Source organism: Hemiscyllium ocellatum, chromosome 9 (genome assembly GCF_020745735.1).
Source record: "Hemiscyllium ocellatum isolate sHemOce1 chromosome 9, sHemOce1.pat.X.cur, whole genome shotgun sequence".
In the NCBI taxonomy this organism is placed as follows: Eukaryota; Metazoa; Chordata; class Chondrichthyes; order Orectolobiformes; family Hemiscylliidae; genus Hemiscyllium; species Hemiscyllium ocellatum.
Window position 1 is genome coordinate 45,514,137 of NC_083409.1, and position 25,703 is coordinate 45,539,839.

At 40.9% G+C, this 25,703-nt stretch overlaps 1 protein-coding gene across 1 annotated transcript in view; it reads left to right on the forward strand.

Moving 5' to 3' along the window:
* nr5a2 (nuclear receptor subfamily 5, group A, member 2) overlaps window positions 1-25,703 on the forward strand; it is a 287,946-nt gene that overhangs the window by 192,933 nt on the left and 69,310 nt on the right. Inside the window, exon 6 of the mRNA XM_060829719.1 lies at window positions 15,880-15,999. Coding sequence (XP_060685702.1) covers window positions 15,880-15,999 — 120 coding nt within the window. The remainder of the gene's footprint in view (window positions 1-15,879; window positions 16,000-25,703) is intronic.

Below are 25,703 nucleotides of genomic sequence, written 5' to 3' on the forward strand. Positions count from 1 at the left end.
ATTCACAATTTATTTTGGTTATATTAATGTAGAATCCATTGCACTTCATCAGTGTACACAATTACTAGCTTTTCAGTTTGTAATAGTTAATTAATTTACATTTACAATAAAACACCATATCATTCACACTTAATACCAGTAGTAAACTTTTGACTTTCAAGAATGCTTTTGTAACTTTACATGAGCCTTCGAAAACAATGTTCAGTTCTAGCAGCATAGAATCAACGTTGTCTATTCAGCACCTCACACATGTTCCACTATTGAATTAGGTCAAAGCTGATCTGTACCATAACTCCATTTACACACTTCAGCAGTATACCTTTAATGGATGATAATTTATTGATCTCAATTATGAAAGCTCCAGTTGTCTGACATAGGTAGCCTTTCGGGGGAGAAAAATTCCAGATCCCTTGTAGCCCTACCCCTTCTGTGAAAACTTGCTTTCTTTTTCCACTAAAATTAACTCGCTCCAATTTTAAATTAAGGTGTCCCAGTTCTAGATTCCCAATGAAATGTCAAGTTCTGTTTAAACACAGAATTTTGAGTTTTTTCTCCTATTCAATAGATTCTATAATGTCAAATACTTTGTTGGACATATGATTAAATACTGTTCAACTACTTGGGAAGCCATGACTTTGCACCTCTGATCCTTTGATGAGATCCGTGGGAGTACACTTTATTGATGTCTTTATGTACTTCTTTGGAGTCAATTACTACAGCAACTTGACAGCTGTGTTGATCTATATCAGGCGACTGCTTATCCCTGGAGCAAGGAGCTGTACATAGACCCTTAACTGACCTGAAGGACTACATTGCATAACTGCACTAATCACAGGCAGAACAACACACCAAGAACATGGTCAATGTCGGAATGTCATAAGATAATTAGCTAAGATCTTGGACTTGGCAAGAGTCATGCAAAAAAACAATGTTACTGGTTTCTGAATCCCTCAGGATTTAGTTACTGCATAATAAACAGGAAAACGTATGACAGAACTGTTTACACAGGAATCACACTCCTGCCCGATGTATATTAAGTTAGGACTAATGGTAAGCCATAAAGTTGCTGCCTGAATTTATTGCAATCAAAGCAGTTAGCAGTGTTATAAATGAAGTGCTTTCTGAAATTAGGGTTGTTTTATAAACTGGTATTATAGTGACAGGTGTCCTCATTTATATGATTTATATTCCCTGGGAAGTAAATCTGCCCACTGTACTGAAGGGTCTTGAGTTTTGACATTGAATTGGGGACAACAGTGTGTTCTGGCTCTGAGGACCTCACCTATAGCTGTGCTATTCCAGCTTCTCAGACCTAATGGGTGTAACTGGGATAAAGGAACTGATTATTAAATAAAAACCAAAAGAACAGCAGATGCTTGAAATCAAAAACAAAAAAAAGAAATTGCTGCAAAACCTCAACAGGTCTGGCATCACCTGTGGAGAGAAATCAGAATTAACGTTTTGCGTCGAGTGACCCTTCCTGAAAAAGGAAATCCTTGATCGTGGTAATTTTGCTGAGGTCCCTCTTGACCTGGGCAAAAACTGGGAAGAGGATGTAAACAACAAGAGTTTATATTTATATTGTCAACAACTCAGGGAACATTATTGGCAGTGACAACGGAAGAGCCTGTTGCCTGGATCATTTTCATGCTTTAGAAAGTGATAGATTTGAATTTCCTCAAGATTTGTCCTGAGTCTATCCCTGCACAATCTAAACTACCAGTTAAATGTGTAAACTGAAGGTCTGCCACACTTCCAAAATAGATTTAGAGGCGGAACAGGACAGTAAGGCAGCCATTGTGTGGAGCCACAGAAAATGGGGGGAGATACTAAATTAATATTTTAGATTACTTACAGTGTGGAAACAGACCCTTCAGCCTAACAAGTCCACACCGCCCTGCCGAGGCGCAATGCACCCAGACCCATTCCCCTATATTTACCCCTTCACCTAACACTACAGGCAATTTAGCATGGCCAATTCACTTAACCTGCACAGTTTTGAACTGTGGGAGGAAACCGGAGCACACCCACGCAGACACGGGGAGAATGTGCAAACTCCACACGATCAGTCGCCTCAGGAGGGAATTGAATCCAGGTCTCTGGTGCTGTGAGGCAGCAGTGCTAATCACTGTGCCACCATGCTGCCCACAGTATTTGGATCAGTACTTATTGTGGAAAAGGATATGGAAGATATTAACTGTAGGGAAATAGTTGGTGACATCTTGCAAAATGTCCAGATTACAGAGGAGGAAGTGCTCAATGTCTTGAAACGGTTAAAAGTGGATAAATCCCCAGGACCTGATCAGGCGTACCCGAGAACTCTGTGGGAAGCTAGATAAGTGATTGCTGGGCCTCTTGCTGAGATATTTGTATCATCGATAGTCACAGGTGAGGTGCTGTAGACTGGAGGTTGGCAAACGTGGTGCTACTGTTTAAGAAGGGTGGTAAAGACAAGCCAGGGAACTATAGACCAGTGAGTCTGACCTCGGTGGTGGGCAAGTTGTTGGAAGGAATCCTGAGGGACAGGATGTACATGTATTTGGAAAAGCAAGGACTGATTCGGGATAGTCAACATAGCTTTGTGCATGGGAAATCATGTCTCACAAACTTAATTGAGCTTTTCGAAGAAATAACAAAGAAGATTGATGAGGGCAGAGCAGTAGATGTGATCTATATGCACTTCAGGAAGGCATTCAACAAGGTTCCCCATGGGAGATTGATTAGCAAGGTTAGATCTCATGGAATACAGGGAGAACTAGCCATTTGGATACAGAACTGACTCAAAGGTAGAAGAAAGAAGGTAGTGGTGGTGGAGGGTTGTTTTTCAGACTGGAGGCCTGTGACCAGTGGAGTGCCACAAGGATCGGTGCTGGGCCCTCTACTTTTTGTCATTTACATAAATGATTTGGATGCTAGCATAAGCAGTACAGTTAGTAAGTTTGCAGATGACACCAAAATTGGAGGTGTAATGGACAGCGAAGAGGGTTACCTCAGATTACAACAGGATCTGGACCAGATGGGCCAATGGGCTGAAAAGTGACAGATGGAGTTTAATTCAGATAAGTGCGAGGTGCTGCATTTTGGGAAAGCAAATCTTAGCAGGACTTATATGCTTAATGGTAACGTCCTAGGGAGTGTTGCTGGACAAAGAGACCTTGGTGTGCAGGTTCATAGCTCCTTGAAAGTGGAGTCACAGGTAGATAGGATAGTGAAGAAGTCATTTGGTGTGTTTTCCTTTATTGGTCAGAGTATTGAGTACAGGAGCTTGGAGGTCATGTTGCGGCTGTACTGTTGGAATATTGCATGCAATTCTGGTCTCCTTCCTATCGGAAATATGTTGTGAAACTTGAAAGGGTTCAGAAAAGATTTACAAGGATCTTGCCAGGGATGGAGGATCTGAGCTACAGGGAGAGGCTGAACAAGCTGGGGCTGCTTTCCCTGGAGCGTCGGAGGCTGAGGGGTGACCTTATAGAGGTTTACAAAATTATGAGGGGCATGGATAGGATAAATAGGCAAAGTCTTTTCCCTGGGGTCAGGGAGTCCAGAACTAGAAGGCATAGGTTTAGGGTGAGAGGGGAAAGATATAAAAGAGACCTAAGTGGCAACATTTTCACGCAGAGGGTGGTACATGTATGGAATGAGCTGCCAGAGGATGTTTAGATTAGATTACTTACAGTGTGGAAACAGGCCCTTCGGCCCAACAAGTCCACACCGACCCGCCGAAGCGCAACCCACCCATACCCATACCCTTATATTGACCCCTTACCTAACACTACGGGCAATTTAGCATGGCCAATTCACCTGACCCGCACATCTTTGGACTGTGGGAGGAAACCGGAGCACCCGGAGGAAACCCACGCAGACACGGGGAGAATGTGCAAACTCCACACAGTCAGTCGCCTGAGGCGGGAATTGAACCCGGGTCTTCAGGCGCTGTGAGGCAGCAGTGCTAACCACTGTGCCACCGTGCCGCCCAAAAGTACTTCATATGGTGTAAAGTTTTTGATGACATCTCAGCATCATGGAAGGGACACTATAAATACAAATCTGTTTTTATAACCTGTGTATCTATATTAGAAACATATCCAACTTCTCAAGGCTAACAAAGCATTGGCAATAAACACCGGATCCACTTGTGATGCTCTTATCCCAAGAATACATTTTTGAAAATGTAATGACACAGCGTGTTTAGTGGGCTGTCAAATGTGAGAGGGTTATTCTCCATTTTAGATCAAAACTTCAGGGATTGAAAAGCCAAGCACATATTCTCATATAACAACCTTTTTGCTTGGTTGATCATGTAAATGCAACAATAAAAAATACAGTACAATTGTTACTGACATAGTAGCAGGACTACAAACGTTAGCATGTTAAAAGTCAATGCCTTGGACCTTGTACAGCCAACCTATAGGACTGTGTACAGACAAAAACTTAAGAAACCTGGCAAATCTAGCCCTAATAATCATGTGGTGAGTGCAATGCCTCATAAACTGGATCAAAATGACCAGAACACTCTCCAATTCAGTTTTTTTGTGATAGTTGATTGCTTCTGCATCGCGTTTCTTGTTTACACAGTTCTGAAATTGAGGTGTAATTTCTGTCCTGCAGAAATTATTCCGCACCTGCAGAGTTAATGCTCAGTTGCACGGCAGCAGATTGTAAAATGAACATCAGCACAGAAGTCATACTATGACTTAAATGATGCCTGAATGCACAAAAGCTCGCAGGAAAGAAACAACGCATTCTCCTTTTGCCAAAGTCTGTCTAACTGAATCGGTAGCAGGTCAACAGGAAAACAAAAGACTTGCATTTGAAAGGGTTCTTTTGTCACCTCAAATTACTTTATGGGTGAAAATTAATTACCTTCAGTGGTCATTGTTGTCACAAAGATGATGTGGGATGGAATGACATAGGGGCTTATGTTATCTATGAAGAGGAATTATAACTTGTTTAAACAACTTCTGAATGCTACAACCCGCTTCATTATTATTCAGCTTACCAAATGATACAGAACAAGCTGGACTTTCAGAATTGTTGGCATTGAAGTAAGCACAAGTACCTGGTGACCTCAACCCAGTGTTGTGTTCTAAAGGAGATCCATGTTGAACCAACATCTTGAGCATGCTTTAAGGACTTCAGTTACACCCCGATGTCCACAACATTGTTATCCAATATGTGATATTCAATGTATTTCCCTCATGGTACATCTCAGATTCATTTAGAGGACAACTTCTGCGCATCAGTGCTGTACCTTGGGCTGCACCAGTAACTCTCATTGTGGTGCAACAGCAAGGATACTGCGCACTCAGGGACACAGCCAGCATATGGACTGGAGCAGGCTGTCCCTTATGGCTGCTCATTTGCTGTCTAAGCACTCACTTACTTTGTGGCAACCTGGAAGCTCACAGCAGCCCTGCCATCTTGCCCACAGCTAGATGTAGCGAGCTCAAACTACTGCTGTAATACCTTGCCAATTAGCACAGACACAAGCCTGGAGGCCTATCAGAGCTGTCAGTGGTCCTCTGTCAAGTCAAGGGAGGTAGCTTTCACTCAGAGGGGCCTGATACAGTAAGTCAAGGGCATCCTCCAATACCAATCCATGGGCTGTGACATGGTCAGTCAGCCAACTGGGGCAGTCCAAGTCTGGATCCTGATAAGGAATTGAATATCAGGCAATCTACTACTCATTGTGACTCAGGGAGCCATTTTCTTCCATGAATGAGAAACAGGCAGGTATGAAGGGAGAAGAGGTGGAAATGTGTCCAACTGAGGGAGCACAGAGGGCGTGCAGTGAGTGAGGGAAGATATCACAGTTGCAAGTGAAAGTAGTAGAACATGAGCCTTGGTGGAAGGTTGAGACAGAGGAGCAGAAACAGAGGAAGTGTGAGGTATTGGAGAGACGTTGATGGTACTTGCCGTGTGGAATGGAGACAGCATTGGCTTTCTTTCCATTATGCTGTGCATTTCTCCAAACATGTGAGACTGCACTGGTCTGGGTGGCAACCTTAGAGCAGCTGGCATGGTCTGGTGTTGTGGCCTTCTCTGCTGGTCCTTGGAGAAGAGGACATCTTACAGCTACAGCGAACCGTGCAGCACGGCATCCAAGTCTCTGTCTGTAAAGTAGGGAACCAAATTTCCCTTTCAACTGAAGCAATGACCTTTTGTCGAAGGTGCTGGTCAATGCTGGGACATCCCAGCAATGATGAGATGTTCATGCAATGCTGCATGGTAAGCTGGGTAAAGAATTGGATGACAGGAATACTTTGGGGCAGGGGAGGTAGTAGTTAATGAGGCAGGTTTTTATTTTAGGTTCAGCACAAAAGCTCTCAAGGCCTCAAAACGCTCAAAAATAAGTAACCTGACACAACTGGAACTTAGCCAGAAAAGTGTACGATCCAGCCCGTGGTGACCAGTTTGTATGCACCAAGCTTCCACAAACAGTGTGATAATGTTGAGAATTTCTATTGTGATGTTGGTTGAGGAATAAGTATCACTAGCTAACATGTCCTGTGCACCTTGATTTACCACAGTAAGAATTACCTCCATGATGGAGAAAATGTTACAATTTTCCCTTTTCTTAAGAAAAGTGATAAATAGTTTTTAGTGGAATGTCACAGAATGTACAAAGGATGGTTACACAGTGGAGATAAGGGGAACACAGATGTTATTTTGCCTATGTATATTTGAGAGATTTTTCTTCTGCTCTGTTTACTGACTTCAATGATCACTTTCATTTATCAGTAACAGTTTGAATGAACTAACGTGAGGAGGTGTGGGAAGAGCAGTACGTCCAACAATAACACTCTTGTTCAGCTTTGACTCCTTCATATTTAATGACACCTCAGGCATTTTTTTTTGGCTTACAGACTCACTTGCTTAAGATAACTTGTTTCTATAATAGAATTAATAATAAATGAGTGTACAGATAGTGTCACAAAGTGTGCAAATTACTTGACGAATAACTTTAACCAAGGCAGCTCATGTCAGAGGAAACACAGATAAATTAGAGATTTTGAGATATGGGGAACAGCACCATTCTTGTGTGTGGGTAAAAAGGGACTTTAACTTAAACCAAAAACTCAGTTTCTTTCATGAATGGCTAATAGAGCTCTCTTCACAGAAGAATGAATTAAATCATTGCCTTCTTAACTTTTGGGAGCTGATTTTGAAGTAGAGCCAGGTGTGGGACCTCTACTGTACTGAATTGGAACTGGAAGTATCTGATGCCTGCTCTTTGGAAAAAAATTCCAACCTTGCTTTAATCATTAGTGGTCTCATCCTGCAGCGTAACAGTTCCCTGGAAGATAAAAGGTCATAGAGTCATAGAGATGTACAGCACGGAAACAGACCCTTTGGTCCAACCTGTCCATGCCGACCAGATATCCCAACCCAATCTAGTCCCACCTGCCAGCACCCGGCCCATATCCCTCCAAACCCTTCCTATTCATATACCCATCCATATGTCTCTTAAATGTAGCAATTGTACCAGCCTCCACCACTTCCTCTGGCAGCTCATTCCAAACACATTCCAAATAAATATTAAAACATTTGCTAAATGTTATTTTTTGGCCAATCTTTTGATCATTTGCTTTCACAATGTATATGACCCAATGTCAATTTTTTTAAAAAATAAGGCTCCTGTGAAACACCTGAGGACATTTCATTGCATTAAAGGCACCACATAAACATAAGTTGTTATTGTTGTTGCTCATGATCTCCTCCCATTTCCTGCCCAGGCCAAGGGGGACCTCAAGCAAAATTCCCACGATCAAGAGCTCACTTAATCCTGGTAACTTTTATAAAGTGTGTGAGAAGATGAAATAGCACAGCCATGGGTGAAGTCCTCTGGGAATTTATGAAGTAAATGTGCTCAGATATTGGTGAAGTCTTGACCAATACCCTGGAAAATCTCCCAATGTCATCAAGAGCCTCTTCATAGCTCCCAGTACAGTGAACATGAAGTAGTGAGTATCCCTCTAAGTACCATTTGAAAGCAACATCAACACCAAGTTTACACCCAAACAGCTAGTCGCTATTAAGAACAGATGTTAACTTTAGCTCTTATCACCAAAAAAGCCATAACAAATCTTTTTAAAACTCAAGCTCATGAGAGTGAGCATGCACTTGGGTGGCAATCAACTGTTTAACGAATCTTAGGCATGGCTAGTGTTGGCTTCAGCTCCTTTACCAGAACGGTGTTTTGCAAAATATATCAACTAAACTGGTATTGTCACTTAAAACCATACTTTAGTCATCTCAGAAGCTGTTTAGCAGCTCCAATCTCGGCAAAATATACCTCAAGTGTTTTCAAAAATTGATGACCATGTGCAACGCTGTGGTCCAATTTGAGAGAGCTATATCCCAAAATTAGCAAAAATGTAGCAACGGACCTCATAACTGGTGAAACATACGTTAACTGTTGTTAGTAGCCTTTTAGGATGATATGAAAATCCTTTGAAAACAAAACCCAAAGTTGTCACCGAGGTTTTAACCATTGGTCATTGTGTTGAAAAAGTAAACTTACTTCCAATGCGGCCTTAACAATGTAATGTTCAAAGCTACACAGATCATATGTTGTGCATTGAACATTGCCTTTCCTAAAATATGTAGAATTTAACCTGATGCGCAAGAAGTTGGGGATGGTGTGTGGTGTTGTGAAATAGGGAGGTGGTAGAATTGGGATGGAATGCAGGAGCGTGTAACACCTTCCCAACACAGAGCAATTCACTCAGGAGCAAGGTATGTCAGGAGTGATCCATCTGTCCAAAGGAGAAGAGAGGCTAAATAAGGCCATTTAAGTGACCCTTCTCACCACCACTGGCAAAAGCTCCAATTTTAAAGAAGCAACATCATTGGACCAGTGGAACTGATTACCTGATGGACACAATTACAGGACATAGCACCAAGAAACAATTGATGTGGGGCTTGACCCCCAGCTTTCCACTTTACCATCGAGACCACTGTTGCCTTGACTTCAACTGGTTTAATGGAGGGCAGAAAAATGTGTATATTTTTCTTTCTTGTTTTCAAATGCCACTATCAGTTCTATCATAATACATTAACTACTAAGATCTTGAAGTCTTTTTTGTTTTTAAATCAGAAAGTTCTTTAAAATTGCAGATTGAAGATGCTGGTTATATCTCAAATTAGTTTACGTGAATAATTGCGAATTGAAACAAAATGCAATTCAGATGTATCTCACCATCCTCTTATCTGTGGACAATACACAGGCTGTGGTTGTCTTTTGTGCCATCTGTGACTCAGCGAGGAATAATGCAACTTGCTTGGCAACGGCACCAAGGTTGCACAGAATTCTTTGAACTTAGGTCCTCTTTGCAAAAGCACATTATTCCGGTTTCCTTCTATTTTTGAAAACACATATACAGTACACATATCTGAAGCAGAATTATCCAAAACATGATTGTTCTCTCTTCTAGGTAATCACTTATTGCTAATTATAGTAACTGGTATATTTATCCAAGACTCACTGGGAATTTTCCTTTAGCTTTCTGACTGCTTTTGACACAATTATAAAATTGATGTCTGAAGGATCAAGATTCGGAGAAAGACTTGCAAAATCGTATAACAATTTTGTTACATTAGTGATCTAAACACCTTACTTTGTCTCTGATCTTTGTGCATCATCCTCACTGCAGTCCTGTAAATCTAAATACTGCAGCAATATTATTGAAAAATATAGAGTCATACAGCACGGAAACAGACCATTTCGGTTCAATTTGTCCATGCCATCCAGGTTTCCCAAACTAAACTAGTCCCATTTGCCTGTGTTTGGCTCATATCCCTCTAAACCTTTGATTTTCATGTACCTGTCCAAACTTAAAATGCTGTAACTGAATCTGCATGTACCATGATGTGTCAGTGTTGGATTCAGGTGGAGAAAGTCAGAAGTCGCACGACACCAGGTTATAGTCCAACAGGTTTGTTTGAGATCACAAGTTTTCAAAGCACTACTCCTTCATTAGTTGAAGTCCTACCACTTCCTCTGGCAGTTCATGCCATATACACATGATACACTATGTGAAAAAAATGCCCCTCACCTTAAACCTATGCCTTCTAGCTTTGGACTACCCTACCCTGGGGAAAAGACCTTTGCTGTTCATCTTACCTATCCCTCTCATGATTTTATAAACCTCTATAATGTCACCCCTCAAACTCATACCCTTCAGGGAAAAATATCTCAACCTATCCAGCCTCTCCTAATAACTCTCCAGCCCTCTCCTTCAAGATTTAGCACAATAACTGGAAGCACAGTTATGTGAACAAATTTCATCCCTCTCTGAGTTTTAAAGTCTCTAATTAAAATTGGTTTAATTTTACATGGCATGAGGTGATTTAAGTTTTTAAAAATTCTAGCCATTCTTTTGAAAAATACAACATATTTGGAGCATCTAGAGTAATGTATTAGAGACTGCGTTGAGTATCAGGAAGATGTTTTTATTGTTTATTATATATAAGTTGCTAATTTTCCTCAGTCGTAAAAGTAGTGGATTTAGAGTGAAATGACTTGCACACAGTATAAAGGTGGGAAAAGAAGTGTGGCTATTGATGGATCTAATAGAGAATCTACACATGGAGGCAAGGATGTGGCTGAAGTACTAAAAGACTAATTTGCATTCATCTTTGCCAAAGAACAAGCTATTGTCATGTCAAAAGAGGAGATAGTTGGGACCCTGTAAAGATTTAACATTGATAAGGAAGAGAAATTTGATAAGCTAGCTGTACTTCAGGGGTAGAAGGACTTGGGAGTACATGTGCACAAGTCATGGAAGGTGGCAGGGCAGGTTAAAAAAAGGATGAACTTTATAAATAACGTCAGAAAGAACAAAGCCAGGAAACTATGATACACCTCTGTACAATACTGGCTTGGCATCAGCTGGATTATTGTAATTTGGAGATGTTGGTGTTGGACTATGGTGTACAAAGTTAAAAAATCACACAACACCAGGTTATAGTCCAACAGGTTTAACTGGAAGCACTAGCTTTCGGAGCGCTGCTCCTTCATCATGAATGAGCAGCGCTCCAAAAGCTAATGTTTCCAATTTAACCTGTTGGACTATAACCTGTTGGACTGGTGTTGTGCGATTTTTAACTTTGGATTATTGTACGCAACTTTAGGCATGATACTCTGGGAAAAATTTAAAGGCATTAAGGAGGATGCACCAAAGACTCACGACAATGGTTTCAGGAAAGAGGAACAGAAGTCATGAAGGTAGACTGGAGAAGTTGGGACTGTTCTCCTTAGAGAAGCTTGAGAAGAGGTTTGACAGGTATATTCAGAATCATGCATAGTCTGGGAGAAACTGGGGAAGACAGGGAGAAACCGTTCTCATTGGTGGAAGGATTGAGAAACAGCAGACATTGGTTCAAGGTGATTGGCAAATGGTTTGAAGACAGTTTTCATTGTGGTTTTCTGATTCTGAAGACAACGGAAAAGTCAGGAGAATGTTAATAGATGAATTGCTCTTGAAGCAAGTCAGGTTTGATTTAACAAGTTTGAATGGCCTCCTTTCTAAGCTGTGATCTGAGGTGGCTTTGCCCACATGATTTTACATATTAAGAATGCATTCCAGAGAATGCACCTAATCAGAATGAACCTAAGATACTGCTTCATTCACATATATCATGTAGCTGAAATGGCATTTAGCGAATAGGAATGATGCAGTTTATTTCCAAAGCAACTACAAAGTGTGCCAACTCTACGTGGCCCAGAGCCACTTAAATTTCAGGGCTCACAAAGAGGATGTCATTGGTCTAGAAGAGTTTGGGGCTGATTTGCAACTGTAGCCCACCTCATGATCCAGCACCAACAGAAATGCCGGCTAATGCAAGTCAGAATTATCAAAATCACATTTCTCTTGCCTGACCCCGGCCTCTTTGACACAACTTTCAACTGGGCCTTGAAATGGCCAGCTGGCAATCCAATCCAAACCAGTCAGAAGCCTAGCTGCTTAGGCCTGATGGCACCTTATGCCAGATGGTGAAACACATTTTCAATTTTCAATGGGAAGAAGCATGGACTTCCCTGGGTACATTCAGTTCTTTAGTACCAGCTGTGAACAAATGGCATGTTAGAACAGTTTTAGGTATGAAAGTAATTTTTGTTGTGGTCAGGGGGATTATTAATACTTTTCAAATGTTAGACCTCATGATTCTTGCCCATATCTCGCTCCAGATCACTTCCTCCGCCCTCCCCTAATTACATGTTAATCTTTCTCCAGTGGGCCAGCTATTTGAAATATCCCAATACCACACCGTGGACCTGCAGATGATTCCAATCAGGACTCAGCCATGAAGTAAAGAGTGGAGCTTGCTCGGTTATTTGGCACCATCTTACAAATTCCTTACATCGTGTTCTCTTACTTTAAAGGAATGTTGATTGCAGAATATATTGACAATAGAATACCATCCTATTGTCAATCAGATAAAATTCAACTGACCTGGCAGATGCACATGGTGATTTTCTGCAGAGAATTGGATCAATGGTTTCAGTGGGCTTTTCTGATCCATCCTTTCTTTGACCAGCCATAGTATTTTCGGCAGATTTTGAAGTACAACAATGTTAGGAATGCAAAATCACAAAGCAGTAGTCTCCAGTAATCAATTATAATGAAACAATTAATGTTTGTTCCATACCTTTGATGAAACACTAAAGAAGTGATCTTGGCAACTAGACTATAAAGCCAAGTTTAATTATTGTAATTTTCAAAATTTGAACTGCACATTGTAATAAATTACTTAGTGGAATTTTGATAATTCTTGACTAGATTACTTACAATGTGGAAACAGGCCCTTCGGCCCAACAAGTCCACACCGACCCGCCGAAGACCAACCCACCCATACTCCTACATTAACTACGGGCAATTTAGCAAGGCCAATTTACCTGACCCGCACATCTTTGGACTGTGGGAGGAAACCGGAGCACCCGGAGGAAACCCACGCAGACACGGGGAGAACGTGCAAACTCCACACAGTCAGTCGCCTGAGTCGGGAATTGAACCCGGGTCTCAGGCGCTGTGAGGCAGCAGTGCTAACCACTGTGCCACCGTGCCGCCCACTAAGAAACATTGAAAGTCCAAGTTTAAGGTATTGAACTGAAAGAATGCAGATTTGTGAAACAATGGTAGATCAGTACATTTAGCATTTTGTTGACTCTATAATGAAATACCAACAGAATATGGTACCCTTCAAGGCAAAGAGAGTCAGTTAACTGAGTTGGTTTGGCAACTGATTGGTGATGCTAACATCTGGTGGATGCTAGAGATCTGAAACAAAAAAAACAGAAATAGCTGGAGAAACTCAGTAGGTCTGGCAGCATCTATGGGAAGTCATTGGACCCGAAACATGAACTCAGCTTCCCATGGAGGCTGCCCGACCTGCTGAGTTTCTCCAGCAATTGCTGTTGTTATTTTCCCCTCCCTGAAGGTGGTGAGAGAGGAGACAGGAAGGGAAAAGAAATTGGGCAGGTGGACCCTGGATTGGAATTCGTGCCGTTTGTACCACCTCAGACACAAAGTGCTAGATGAGAACATCCATCAGGGACCTTCTCAACTCGCCAGCCACTATGCTCCTAAATGTGGTTAATTAATAGCCACCTAGGAGCCTCAACCCACTACCGCCCTGATCAACTCCTTCCATAGTGGCCAAGAAAGGTGACTAGATTCCTGAATGGGAAAATCACATTGAAATGGCTTCCAGGTTGGGTGAGCCACTAATCTGGGGCAGTCGCATTATGGATGGGGAAGGGTCTGTGGCCTCCCAAAGCTGTTAATTAACAAGATGTAATAAACGTATTATTAAATTCAATGTACAATGGTTATGGCTTACTCCTGCTAATATTTCTTCATTGCTTAATACAAACATCTGCTTTCATTGCAAAGCATCAGTTACTTGTGAACTGAAGAACAATATTTAAGAGCAATATTCACCGATAGCACATCACAAGAGTGAACAATGAAGTTTTTTTCCTAACAAACTCTGTATTAAAAATAATACATTTCTGACTTCACTGATGGTCAGAAGAGAACAGACCAATAGATTAAAAGCCTTGGACTGACAGTAATGGACCACATTAAAAGGTTAGATTAATGCAAGCAAGATTAAGAGAAATTAGCTAAATTATAATGTCTACCTAACTCACAATCCACCTCCCAGAAAACAAAAATAAGAAGACTTTAGCAACTTCCTTTAGCAACTTCAGTACTTTGAGTTATACATTCTGGAGGAAATGCTTTATTGAGAAATTAATTCTCAGGAAGTGCTTTGTTATCTTTAGCTAACTGGGAATGAATACTTTACTTACAGTTGAATCTCTCTCTTCCTTTGGCTGGTATAAAGAAAGATAGACAGGCATCATCCACCATTAATAACCCACTATGAAATATTCCTACAAAATGTCTATCCAATGAGCATTGTTTCACAGGAAGAGGACAGTTTCTAAGCTACCAGACAAAAATGTGTACGTACATTCAACACACAATCAAACTGCAACAATCTTGTTTGTAAGGTCCACTGATAAAATAGTTAAACTAGCTATTGATGGAAATATAAGCAATTTAACAATGTTCAGTAATTAACATTCAGTGTTTCTATCACCTGGATAGACATTCATCTCCCAATTCCTCTGATGTAATCCATTTTAACAGTGGAAAAACAGCTGTCTTAAAGTTGACACATGAATTAGCCAGTTTGTTTATTTATCACCTTCAGAGAGACACAGAAAGCTACATGTAAAATCAGAAAAAGACATTTTTAAAATTGTGATATTATTGACAAGTGACAATTTCAAGGAAAAAATAGGGCAAATATTCCAAGTTCTTTCTTGTAGCCTTCAAGGTAACTCACTATGTGTTAAAGTTTGATATATTTCTCCAATACATACAAATACTTGTGATCTGAAATGATAGAGTTGCTTGAGTCCTCCACAGCCTAATGTCAAGAAATTAAGTATTTATAGATATATTTTATTTAAAATGAATGCAGTATAAATGCCCAATGGCTATTTGTTGTTTGGGAATAATATGCTAAAAATATTGAATTTCTGCTTTATTTCTGAGAATGAATTCCCTCGTCAGGCAGATCTATACCTCAATGCTATATTTCGTTGTACTGATTGTATACGATGTTGAAACAAACTGACAAAGTGTGGAAGGAAAGGAACTGAATTGCACTGGCAAGGAATCTATAACAATGGAGAGGATGTCACCAAATGTAGAGCAGAATGGGCAACAGGTTAAACGAGTTGACCATTAGGACATGGATCTTTTGCACAGTGGCTTTTTTATCTTGTCTGCCAGCTGACCTTATGAACATAAAGCAGTCGTTCTTTTCTGAGAATGACTCTTTCATTTGCATGAAGTCTCCGTCATATTATGGTGGACACTGATTGTAATACACAAGACCCTGAAAACCTGAAAGTGTGCTCTCTCTCAATTGCATTTGAACTCAATAGCCACCCACACGTTTGTATATATTTCGGTATTGATCATCTGTCAGCTGTTGTGAGTTACACACTGCAGTTATTAATTTTCCACTGAAAAACTTAAGATGAGGATGGCACAGTAATTAAAACATACCCAAAACTATTGATGCCATGTTATTACAGAATATTTTCATTTCTCTTTTGGGGCAGAAACTATTTTATTCAGATATTTAATTAATTTTCAAAGTTGTTCATTCCAGGGTAGTCCCTTTCCTTTCAATTTAATTTAATACTAAGAGACTGTGTACTCTTTTGTCTGTGTACCCATATCAGTGTTCTTACAGCTGGGGAGATGCTGATGCTATGGGAACACTTCTGTCACTGTAGGTTAAATGTTTTAAGAGTTGAGCACTGACCGAGCGTATTTTTGTGTTTGGCAGGTGGATGACCAAATGAAACTTCTTCAGAACTGCTGGAGTGAGCTCTTAATTTTGGATCACATTTATAGGCAAGTGGCGCATTGGAAAGAGGGTGCAATCCTCCTTGTTACTGGGCAACAGGTGAGTGCATCATTCCAGAGGCTTGCTTGACTGTAAAGAAAGTGTAGGGAATAATTATCATTGAGGAGAAAGTGAGATCTGCAGATGCTGGAGATCAGAGCTGAAAATGTGTTGCTGGAAAAGCGCAGCAGGTCAGGCAGCATCCAAGGAACAGGAAAGTCGACGTTTCGGGCATAAGCCCTTCATCAGGAATGAGGAAAGTGTGTCCAGCAGGCTACTTGTCTCAGTCGAATCCCTCGAACTCAGCACCGCCTTCCAAACCTGCAATCTTCTTCCTGACCTCTCCGCCCCCACCCCACTCTGGCCTATCACCCTCACCTTGACCTCCTTCCACCTATCGCATCTCCATCGCCTCTCCCCCAAGTCCCTCCTCCCTACCTTTTATCTTAGCCTGCTGGACACACTTTCCTCATTCCTGATGAAGGGCTTATGCCCGAAACGTCGAATTTCCTGTTCCTTGAATGCTGCTTTACCTGCTGTGCTTTTCCAGCAACACATTTTCAGCAACAATTATCATTGTCTGACCCTTTTATAATATTTGACTTAGAGAATACACTATGATTCAATTTTGCTTTCCTCCAAACATGCCCAATATACATTTTGAACAAGTTGGAGGACGTGTCCAATATTTGTTTTGAACACTGTGGTAGGGAAAGCTAAAATCAATATCTCCCAGAATATAACTATTCACCATCATGTAATCCTAATTTTTTTTCTTGTTGGCAAGAACCCATTCAATTTTAACCCTTTCCAGCAGGGATGATAATGCTTAAATTACTGGACCAATGTACTCCAGGGGAAAGATTCTTTAATGCCATTTTGAGAATCTGAATTCAATTTTTAAATGTTTAGAAATAAAAAACAACTTACCCAATATATCAAATTGGCCAGAAGATATTTGCATTGCTATAAAAACATAACCAGTCTGCCAGTGTTCTTTAGAGAAGCAAATATATTGTGCTCACTCGACTTGTCTATTTGTGACTCCAGTCCTATCTTTGTGAAGTAGATTTTAACTGCCTTCCCACATGATCTTACTGTCTACTCAGTTGTCTCAAACTGCTTCCAATATTTGAAGAAACTGGACCATAATTCAATAAATATTAGACAATAAATGTTGATCTTTCTAATGATGCCCATCCTGAAAATGATGAGTTTTGGATAGCTTTAATAAATGAAAATTTTATTGTATTTATTTTATTAGGAATGAGTTATAAACCAGTCAGCCTTTTAGAAGTGTAATGAACAGATTCATTATGTGATTTGATGTTCTAAGAACGATTCTGTTTAGTTGAAGATATGAAGTTGTATAAATTTCCTTTTAAGCTGAGGCTTATGTTGTATTGAGATTTCTGCTAAAAGATTTAAGTTTTAATTGAAGTTCCATTTTTGCTACTTCATTTTTTAAAAAAAACAAGAATTTGATATTACTCTTCAGCATTGCAGTTGAAGACCTCTCTCTAGCTCTCGAGTTTTGCTGGAAATTTTAATGGCTCTTCAAATTTCAATGAACCTGCCATGAATTTTAAATTCTCCAATAAATGATGCATTCTTCTTTCACCTACGTTAATAGTAATTATTGCTGATCATTGTTCATTTTCTCTGTCCTGCTTCTCTGCTGACATTATGAGCAGTAGAAATTGTTTGGCCAAGTTAAGGACCCAATGGTGTGATGGAGATAAATGAACAACTGTAAAGAGGTAATCACAAAGCCAGGGTGCTTCAGCCATCCTGTCATTTTAAATTAGCTACATGCAAAATGCATTCTCTGTAACATTTCATCAACATAGCTGAGATTTATAGAGCACCGTCAAGGTAGATAAATGACCCAAGATGCTTCATAGAAGCATAATACATAAACAAATGGATCTTTTCCCAAGTAAGGGGATGGCAGGAATGATGGTTAAAAAAAATCTTGGTCAGAAAGGCGAGTTTAAATAAAGGTTGTGGGACGGAACTTCAAGTGCCATAGGCACAGCTAGCTGGACATGCAGTCAGCTAATCTGGGGCACAGCAAAGGATATTATAATAGGCTCTGGATACTAACTGCTAGGAGCTTGTGGTCAGAGTTGTTCACTGCCACTGAACCTCCTTTCAATGCTCAGACTCAATGCCTTTCTAATTATCAAAGGTTAAACTGTTTGAAAATCTGAACAAAAGGAGATACTCACGTTACATACACGGTGCAGTTCATTGCCTGGAAGAAATGACATAATGACAATGATCGGGAGCAGTGTATGTCAGTCTGTCTCCATTGGCACCTCAGAGAAGATTAACTGATTCTCCATCCAAGACGTTGTGACATCAGGTTGGGTAGAAGTAATGCAACCTCAGCATTAACTCTTCCAGAACAACTTCTTACACAACCTCTCCCCACAAGCTTTTTTCTCTATTGTACATTTCAGTCTATAATTACTTTTACATTTAGCACAACCCTCTCTTCCCTCAAAGCCCTGAATTCACAATTGTAGGTGTTGATAAGGTTACAGAGTGCTTCCAGGAAGCATGCACTTCTGACTTGATAGGACTTGAGGATAGTGACCTTGAATCTCGATGTCTGTAGATCACTTCTTCATTGGAAGATCTTTTATTTCTTGGTGTGCATCATGCAGGATATCATTCATTTCTGTTTGGCTCATCAACTTAGATGACCTTTAACCTCCTGACTTCCTTTCACAGGTAAACCCTTCCCTGTTGACTCAAATAGTTGCCTCATGAAATAATCTTGAGAACTTTAAATCCCATGAATGTCCACCATAGAAGACAGCTATTCTCATGAAGCATGTGCTTTTGTTCTCAGTAGCGTTCTGGGTTTCTAGAAAACGTAATTTCTTTTTGATTTGAAAAGGTATTTTCTTTTTCACAGCGTCTTCATTGTTCAGACTAGACAATTTATTTGTTTTAACTCTGCCTTTAAATTGTGAATATTAGTTTGACTTCCATGGAGTTTCTGTGCAGCTCATCTTTATTTTGTTCAGGCAAGTCTTTATAGCCAATCTGTCAAAATATCTGAATGCAAAAGGATTTGTATTTAAGCTTGATAATTAGGTTGGATGACTTTGTTCATCCTTGTTGACTTCTGGTGAACTGGACATTTTCACATGGCCAGCCATTTTGCTAGAAGCTTGCTTCTCACTCACCATTACCTTTTGAAACTGGCACTGACAATTCTGTTGGAATAGACAATGGGTGGTAAGTTCTGCAGTGATAATAGGAATGGAAAACATTCACTGGTCTTGTAAAGGTGCAGGCATCCTTGCTGTTAATAATATGAAACAGTTCTCATGTGCCAACATAAGCTCGGTAATATCAATAGATTTTTTTTGGCATCTTCTATGAGCCTGAGAAGCCCAATGAAACCTTATGCTGGCTATAGCTTTGCAGGTTGGTTGGCAGATGTTGGTTTCTGAATTGGGTGTTCTCAGGAAACAGTCAAATTCTTTCCACTATGGCAAGGTTGTTGAAACCAAGACATGCATGCAGGATCAAAAGTGAAGTGTTGAATGTGAACTGCATATCCATTTGCAACATTTTGTCCCCTTAAATAAATTCCACACCTTTTGTGATACTGAGGCCTCAGTATAAATTACGTCTTTAGCCTTTGCCCCGTCTTCTGTCGCTATGCCTCATGGAGCCTCCAAAAGGGAAACTTGCACTTCCCAGCCATTGTTCTTGAGAAATGATATTCCTCTTATCCTCAGGAGCTCCCAATTACTTTCATATTACCTTCTTTACGATCTCTGTCACTTTCTATTCTGGCTAGCTGATACCTGTTTTGCTAGCTCACAGTGTTTTCCCTGCATCACTTACTGGCTTTGAGTTGAAGGTTCTCTTCTGGAATATTGATTTCACCTCTGCAGCTCTGGTGAGTGCTGCTCCCTGTTGGTTTTCAGGCTTCAAGTGCTCACTTACTGGCTTCGTAAAGTGGTCTTCTACTATTGCTTTTTTTCTCTGGGTCAAATGAATTCTCTCCAGTGCTGTTATTGGACTGTGGAATACTATAGAGGCAGGGTACATAGATAATGAGACAGCATTTGATAAGAAATCTCGCCAAGCCTTGTGGAGAGAATCCCTCTAAAAAAGTTTAATGCATCTCGCACTTAGCCAAAAAATAACATTCAGTCCAATACTGCTATTATGACAAATGTCAAAGCAGAAAGCTGCTGTGCTACGCTAGCTACCTTCTCCTTCTAAGTAATGATAATGGAGTATTGTGTACACTAGCAAGACTAAATCTTCATAAAGTCTTTCTACCCTTTTCCTTAATGTCTACCATTCAAGACTGCTGGACCTGTGTCTTTCTGAAGGAGCAGTGCTGTATGAAACCATTTGTTCTCTGTGCTTATGCGATGTAAACATTTAACCATTACAAAATGGAATTTCCAATCTATTTTCTATATTTACCTTCCTCGTGTGACTGCTCATGGTTTCACGTGGATTTCTCTGTTTCGCCCCTGTAGTCTCACTGACCACAGAACTTGGGAGCATAAAGTAGAGGTCAATTGTGTGAGGACTCAAATCACACCATGCAGATATCTAATGTGAAACTTAACCCATAAAAATACTCACAACTACTATAGGTTTATCTTGAGCTCAAAAATGTATTGCTGTCAAGCCGTGGTTCTTTCTGATCAGTCTCTCAGGCTGTAATGGTTATTGTGACCAGACTCCTACAAGTCAGTCCCCCATGTGCACAGAACATAAAACATCAGCTATCAAAATGTGACTAGCGCACTACTCTTTAAAGTAATTAAAGAATGTGGTAGCTTAACTTACTGACCGTGAGATGTATATTCCTTTGTTACTTAATCAATAGTTCTTGAAGAAGTTCTCTGCATCACTGGTGCTACATTTTCTGCAGGCTTTTGTTCGTTATCACATCTGTGTATAACATGGTAGGTTTGATATATCGTGTGTGACATAAGGAAAGCAGCCAAAGGCTAAAGAAAAGGATTAACAATTTTTTGTCTTATTGCATTATCTACTTGCAGACTATTGTTTGTGTTTTGATTGGTATCCTAACAGCAGGCTATTTATAATTAAGACCTAATGCTTTGATGCCTCTTCAGAAAAGCCTAAAGGTTTTAAAAGCTTTGAAGTTTCAGTCTTAATATGTTGCAGGATAACAGATTAAATTCACTGCTTTCAAACAGATAAAGTTGTTTTGGAGTTTTAATGACCATCATAAATAAAAGTCAGCACAACTTTAAAGTTAACTTGTAATTAAAATGTATCTAAAGGGTTTATTCCCCTAACAGAGTGTGCATACTTTCATTAGCCACTTTACATTGCTGCCAATCAATGATATTTTCGATATTTTCTAGTCAACCTGTTCAGATTTGCTAATTACTTACCTCTGAAGCAGGTGGAAGTTGAACCGAAATATTTTATCCTCAAATGAATTAGCAAAGCTCTTTCACCCAAAGCAATGTTCTTTTAAAACAGCAAACATCCCCTCGAAGCCATACCTGTTCTGACTTGGAAATGCAAAATCCTGAAACTCCCTACCTCACAATATTGTAGGTTTAAGTAGATGGTGGTACAGTTAGGATCAATAATTAATGCTAGCCTTGCTAGAAATGTCATATCTCAAAAATAAATAGACTTAAAAATTCCAGATTCTTCAAATACATAACTGCACCTTTAGTATATCAATTAAATTCCCAGTGTTGACCCTTCACCTCAGCTAATATCTGATATCAGCCATTATGGTCGATGGGAGAGACACAAGAAATGGTATATACTAGAAAATATGGATGTTTCCCTTGCCAAATGGAGACCCCTACACTGCCTTTTTTTTGGAATAGCGCCACCCTCTATTAACTGTCACTCATGCATTTAAGCGAGACCAGACCTATCCCCTGTGCCAGACCTATCCCCTGGATTGAGGACCCCAAGGCAGAAGTCCCGCCCATTTCAAGCTGCCAGCCAATTTGGAAGCTCTATTGAATAATAGTGCCACCAGCAAGGCAGTGGCTGCTGCCAGTACAACAACCACCCCATGCTCAGGATCATTCCTGTATCCCAGGCCCCAGCAAAGTGATCACGGGAGGAGAGTTGTTCTTGCGGTGGGAGTCATGGAGGTGGAGGGGAGGCTGGTTCTCAGCAGATGCTGCTCCACATCCAGATTCCTCAGTTAGTGTCGAAGTGCCTTTGAACAAGGGACCCAGCAGCTACAAATAACCCAGCACATTGAAAACCAAGATCTGGGTTAAACTCAGGGGTGGCAGGATCAGGCTTTCAAATGCTGACCTTTAAAGCCTCAACTGATGGTGGGACAGGAATGTCGTCAATGGGCCTTCATTTTACAGTCTTAATGATAGTGGAGATTGGGAACATGGCATTGTCTCCATTGATCATAGATCCCCTCTGCCACCAAGTGCACTAGGGGGTGCACCAAATCTCCAATGCTAGTGTTTATTATTCATCATAATCATACCACCATAATTCCATATTGCAACCGAAGATTGTTTTAACTAACTCCATAAAAAAATGGCTAAGAACAACGAACAAAACCAATCCTGATTTCTATCCAATAGTTTCTTGTACAACACTTTTAGGTATTTGTATGAAAGAGAAATTAAGAATATGTCAACGTGCAAGATATTGGATGAAGGTAGGAATTGCTTTGGCTGTCATTAGTCCCCGGACACACAGATATTTAGGTTTGGTAATTAGGGTCTTGTACAAAGAAGAACCTCTTTGCTGAATTGCTAAAAAAAATCCCTGCTGAAGTGGATCTGACTTTGTAAAACACAGGAACATAAGAGACTGCTGTTCATTGCTGTATAACATTTCAAAACACCATGAGAATAGTTTTTCATGAGATGGCTCTTCACTTGGAATCCATTCAAAGGTAAAGCAAGCTTGAATTATTGACAAATAAAGTCATAGAGTTGTACAGCACGTTAAAAAAAAACCCTTCAGTCCAACACTTCCATGTCGACCAGATATCCCAACCTAATCCCCCAGTCCCAATTGCCAGCACTTTCCTATTCATATACCCATCCTCATATCTTTTAAGTGTTGTAATTGTACCAGCCTCCGACACTTCCTCTGGCAGCTCATTCCATACACACTCCACCCTCTGCGTGAAAAAGGACCATGTCTATTTATCCTAGCCATGCCCCTCATGATTTTATAAACCTTTTCAATGTCAGTGCTCAGCTTCTAACACTCCAGTGAAAACAGCTCCAGCCTATTCAGTCTCCCCCTGAAGCTCAAGCCCTCCAACCCTGGCAACATCCTTGTAAATTGTGTCTGAACCCTTTCAAGTTTCACAACATCCTTCCTATATATTTTTGAATACTTGGGCCAAGAGTGAGTGCTGAAGTAATCCAGGTGCAAACTGTGAGTTATACAAGAGCCAATAAATCATCTGACTGCATATCTTTCTTCACCTGGCTTTAGCATGCCTCTCCTGTGCAGAGCTGTGCGATGTGGTTGGTAAAAAGCTGCTGACTTCTAGTTAGGAACACTGCCAATGGACTTGCAGGAGAAACCTTGAGTCTGGAAGAGGAGAAAGTGAGGTCTGCAGATGCTGGAGATCAGAACTGAAAACGTGTTGCTGGAAAAGTGCAGCAGGTCAGGCTGCATCCAAGGAACAGGAGATTCAACATTTCGGGCATAGGCCCTTCTTCAGGAAAGAAGGGCTTATGCCCGAAACGTCAAATCTCCTGTTCCTTGGATGCTGCCTGACTTGCTGCGCTTTTCCAGCAACACGTTTTCAGCTTGAGTCTGGAAGAGCCAACTTTAGACTGTGCCATCTCACCACAGAAGGCAGGGGTCTTAACTGGATGAATAGGTACAGCATGGTGGAGTGGCAGGAGTTGAAGGATGAATATTGTCTTCCCGAGAGAGGAAAATAGACTTTATGCTCGTGGAGCAATGGCCACGAGGTAGCACCTTAGCAAACTTCATAGCCAGAATGGATGGCTGGAATGCTGTATAACCCTGCAATCTGTATGTTCACTGTAATTTAAACTGATAGTGGCAGCAGTTTGAGTGTGCACAGTAGTGAGCTGAATTTCAATGCTTTCAATATGAATTTTCAGGCCGACATGGGTTGACTTCTACTGGAGTGCACTGGAGGCTTCAACATTAGCCATCAGATACTGCACCAGTGTTGGATCTGCAAATGTCTTCATAGAGTTGGTCACACTTCCCTTCTTGGCAGGAGAGTTGGCAAGCTGTGTGTAGAGTTGGTACTGGATTCTCCCATAGTACTCAACGTTAGGCCACAGCTACCTGGCAGAGCTGTCAATGTAGCATGCTGCTCACTGTGCATATTCACCAGCCTTCCCTTGTAGTCTATCCCATCAAATTGCTCCTTTGAGTTCTCCTTCCCCTCCAGGCAGCTGGTATGGTTGCTACCCTTGCCCTCATGCTCCGTGCCCACCACACACGCATCCTGTCTTTATGCTTGACTTTCTGTTCCGTGCAGGGTCGGTGTCTGAGTTGAGTGTGAAATCAAGTGATGATGCTGTGTTTCCTACGTCACTGTCATTTCTCGCTGTGGTCCTCCACATCTTGGCCAGTTTGGAGTTCTTGTGGATCCAGTAGGAGAAAGGCACGATGACAAGGAAATGGGGTGGTTCATGCTTTTGTAAATCAGAAAACAAATGCGAGATGGGGGGACAGGGAGTGAGTTAGAAGAAGGAATATTCGGTGCAACCATCACATCATCTTTAGTGATTTCAGCTCCATCACTGGCCACAGTCTCAGTGTAATCTCCACTATGAATGGTTAGGATATGCAGTTTCATCATACCTGATACAGGCATCTCCTGCTGCCTCTGGTTGTGAGCTGCCTTGTACTGCAAGAGACAGGGAAGTGTGTCCATGAGTGTGGTTCCATGTGTTTAGATGAGCTGGTTGTCATGGCTGAGCAGTGTATGCAAGCTGAAGGTACGAGGCTTGCAGCTGTAACTGACCGTGTGGTGGACAAGGAACATGAGTGAGATATGACTCCTGACTTATCGAGGCTAATGGGCAGGTGAGTTATGGGAGTGAGGTACAATGAAGAGTACAGGGTGCAGCTAATGGGATTTGGGATTTGAAATTTGAAGATGCATTCACTAACCATGATCAGTCTGCGAGGTCATTTAACCTTTTCCAAAATTGCGTCCAAGTCCTTGTGGCTTGACTCCTGGCTTTGACTGTCTTGGCTATCTAACCTGACTGTCTGTTGATTGTGTGGGATCCTCCAGCCCTCTGTGAGTACTCTGCTCCTGCTTTACCATAGCCTGCAATACACCATCTGAAAACCTTAGAAGCCGCTCTCTCATTTGTTGTACCATTAATCAACATTCCCTGAACAGACTTATCACACAAAGGTGCCTCTGCTAACTATCATGTAGTTCCTGTATCAGAAATGCTAGTGAGATTTAAACAGTTTTCAGGCTGTGAGCTATTCACTCACAATAATGTCCCCCTGCTGAAGCATCCAGAGAAGAAATAGCATCCAGTTAGTGTTAGCCACACGCTATAAGTATGGAGAACAGCAGGCAGCACAAAGCTATCGAGCTGCCTGTATTGCAAATTGAAACCACAATCTCTGTGCCTAATTTACATTTCAATCCTATTTAGCCCCCGTTCAGCCCCAAGAAGCAGAGCTTAATTTTTAAAACTTCCTCAAAGTCCCCCACAAAGGGGTGCAATTTGTGGATTATCAGCAAGGTGGTTCAGTCAGTCTGAGGCAGGGCT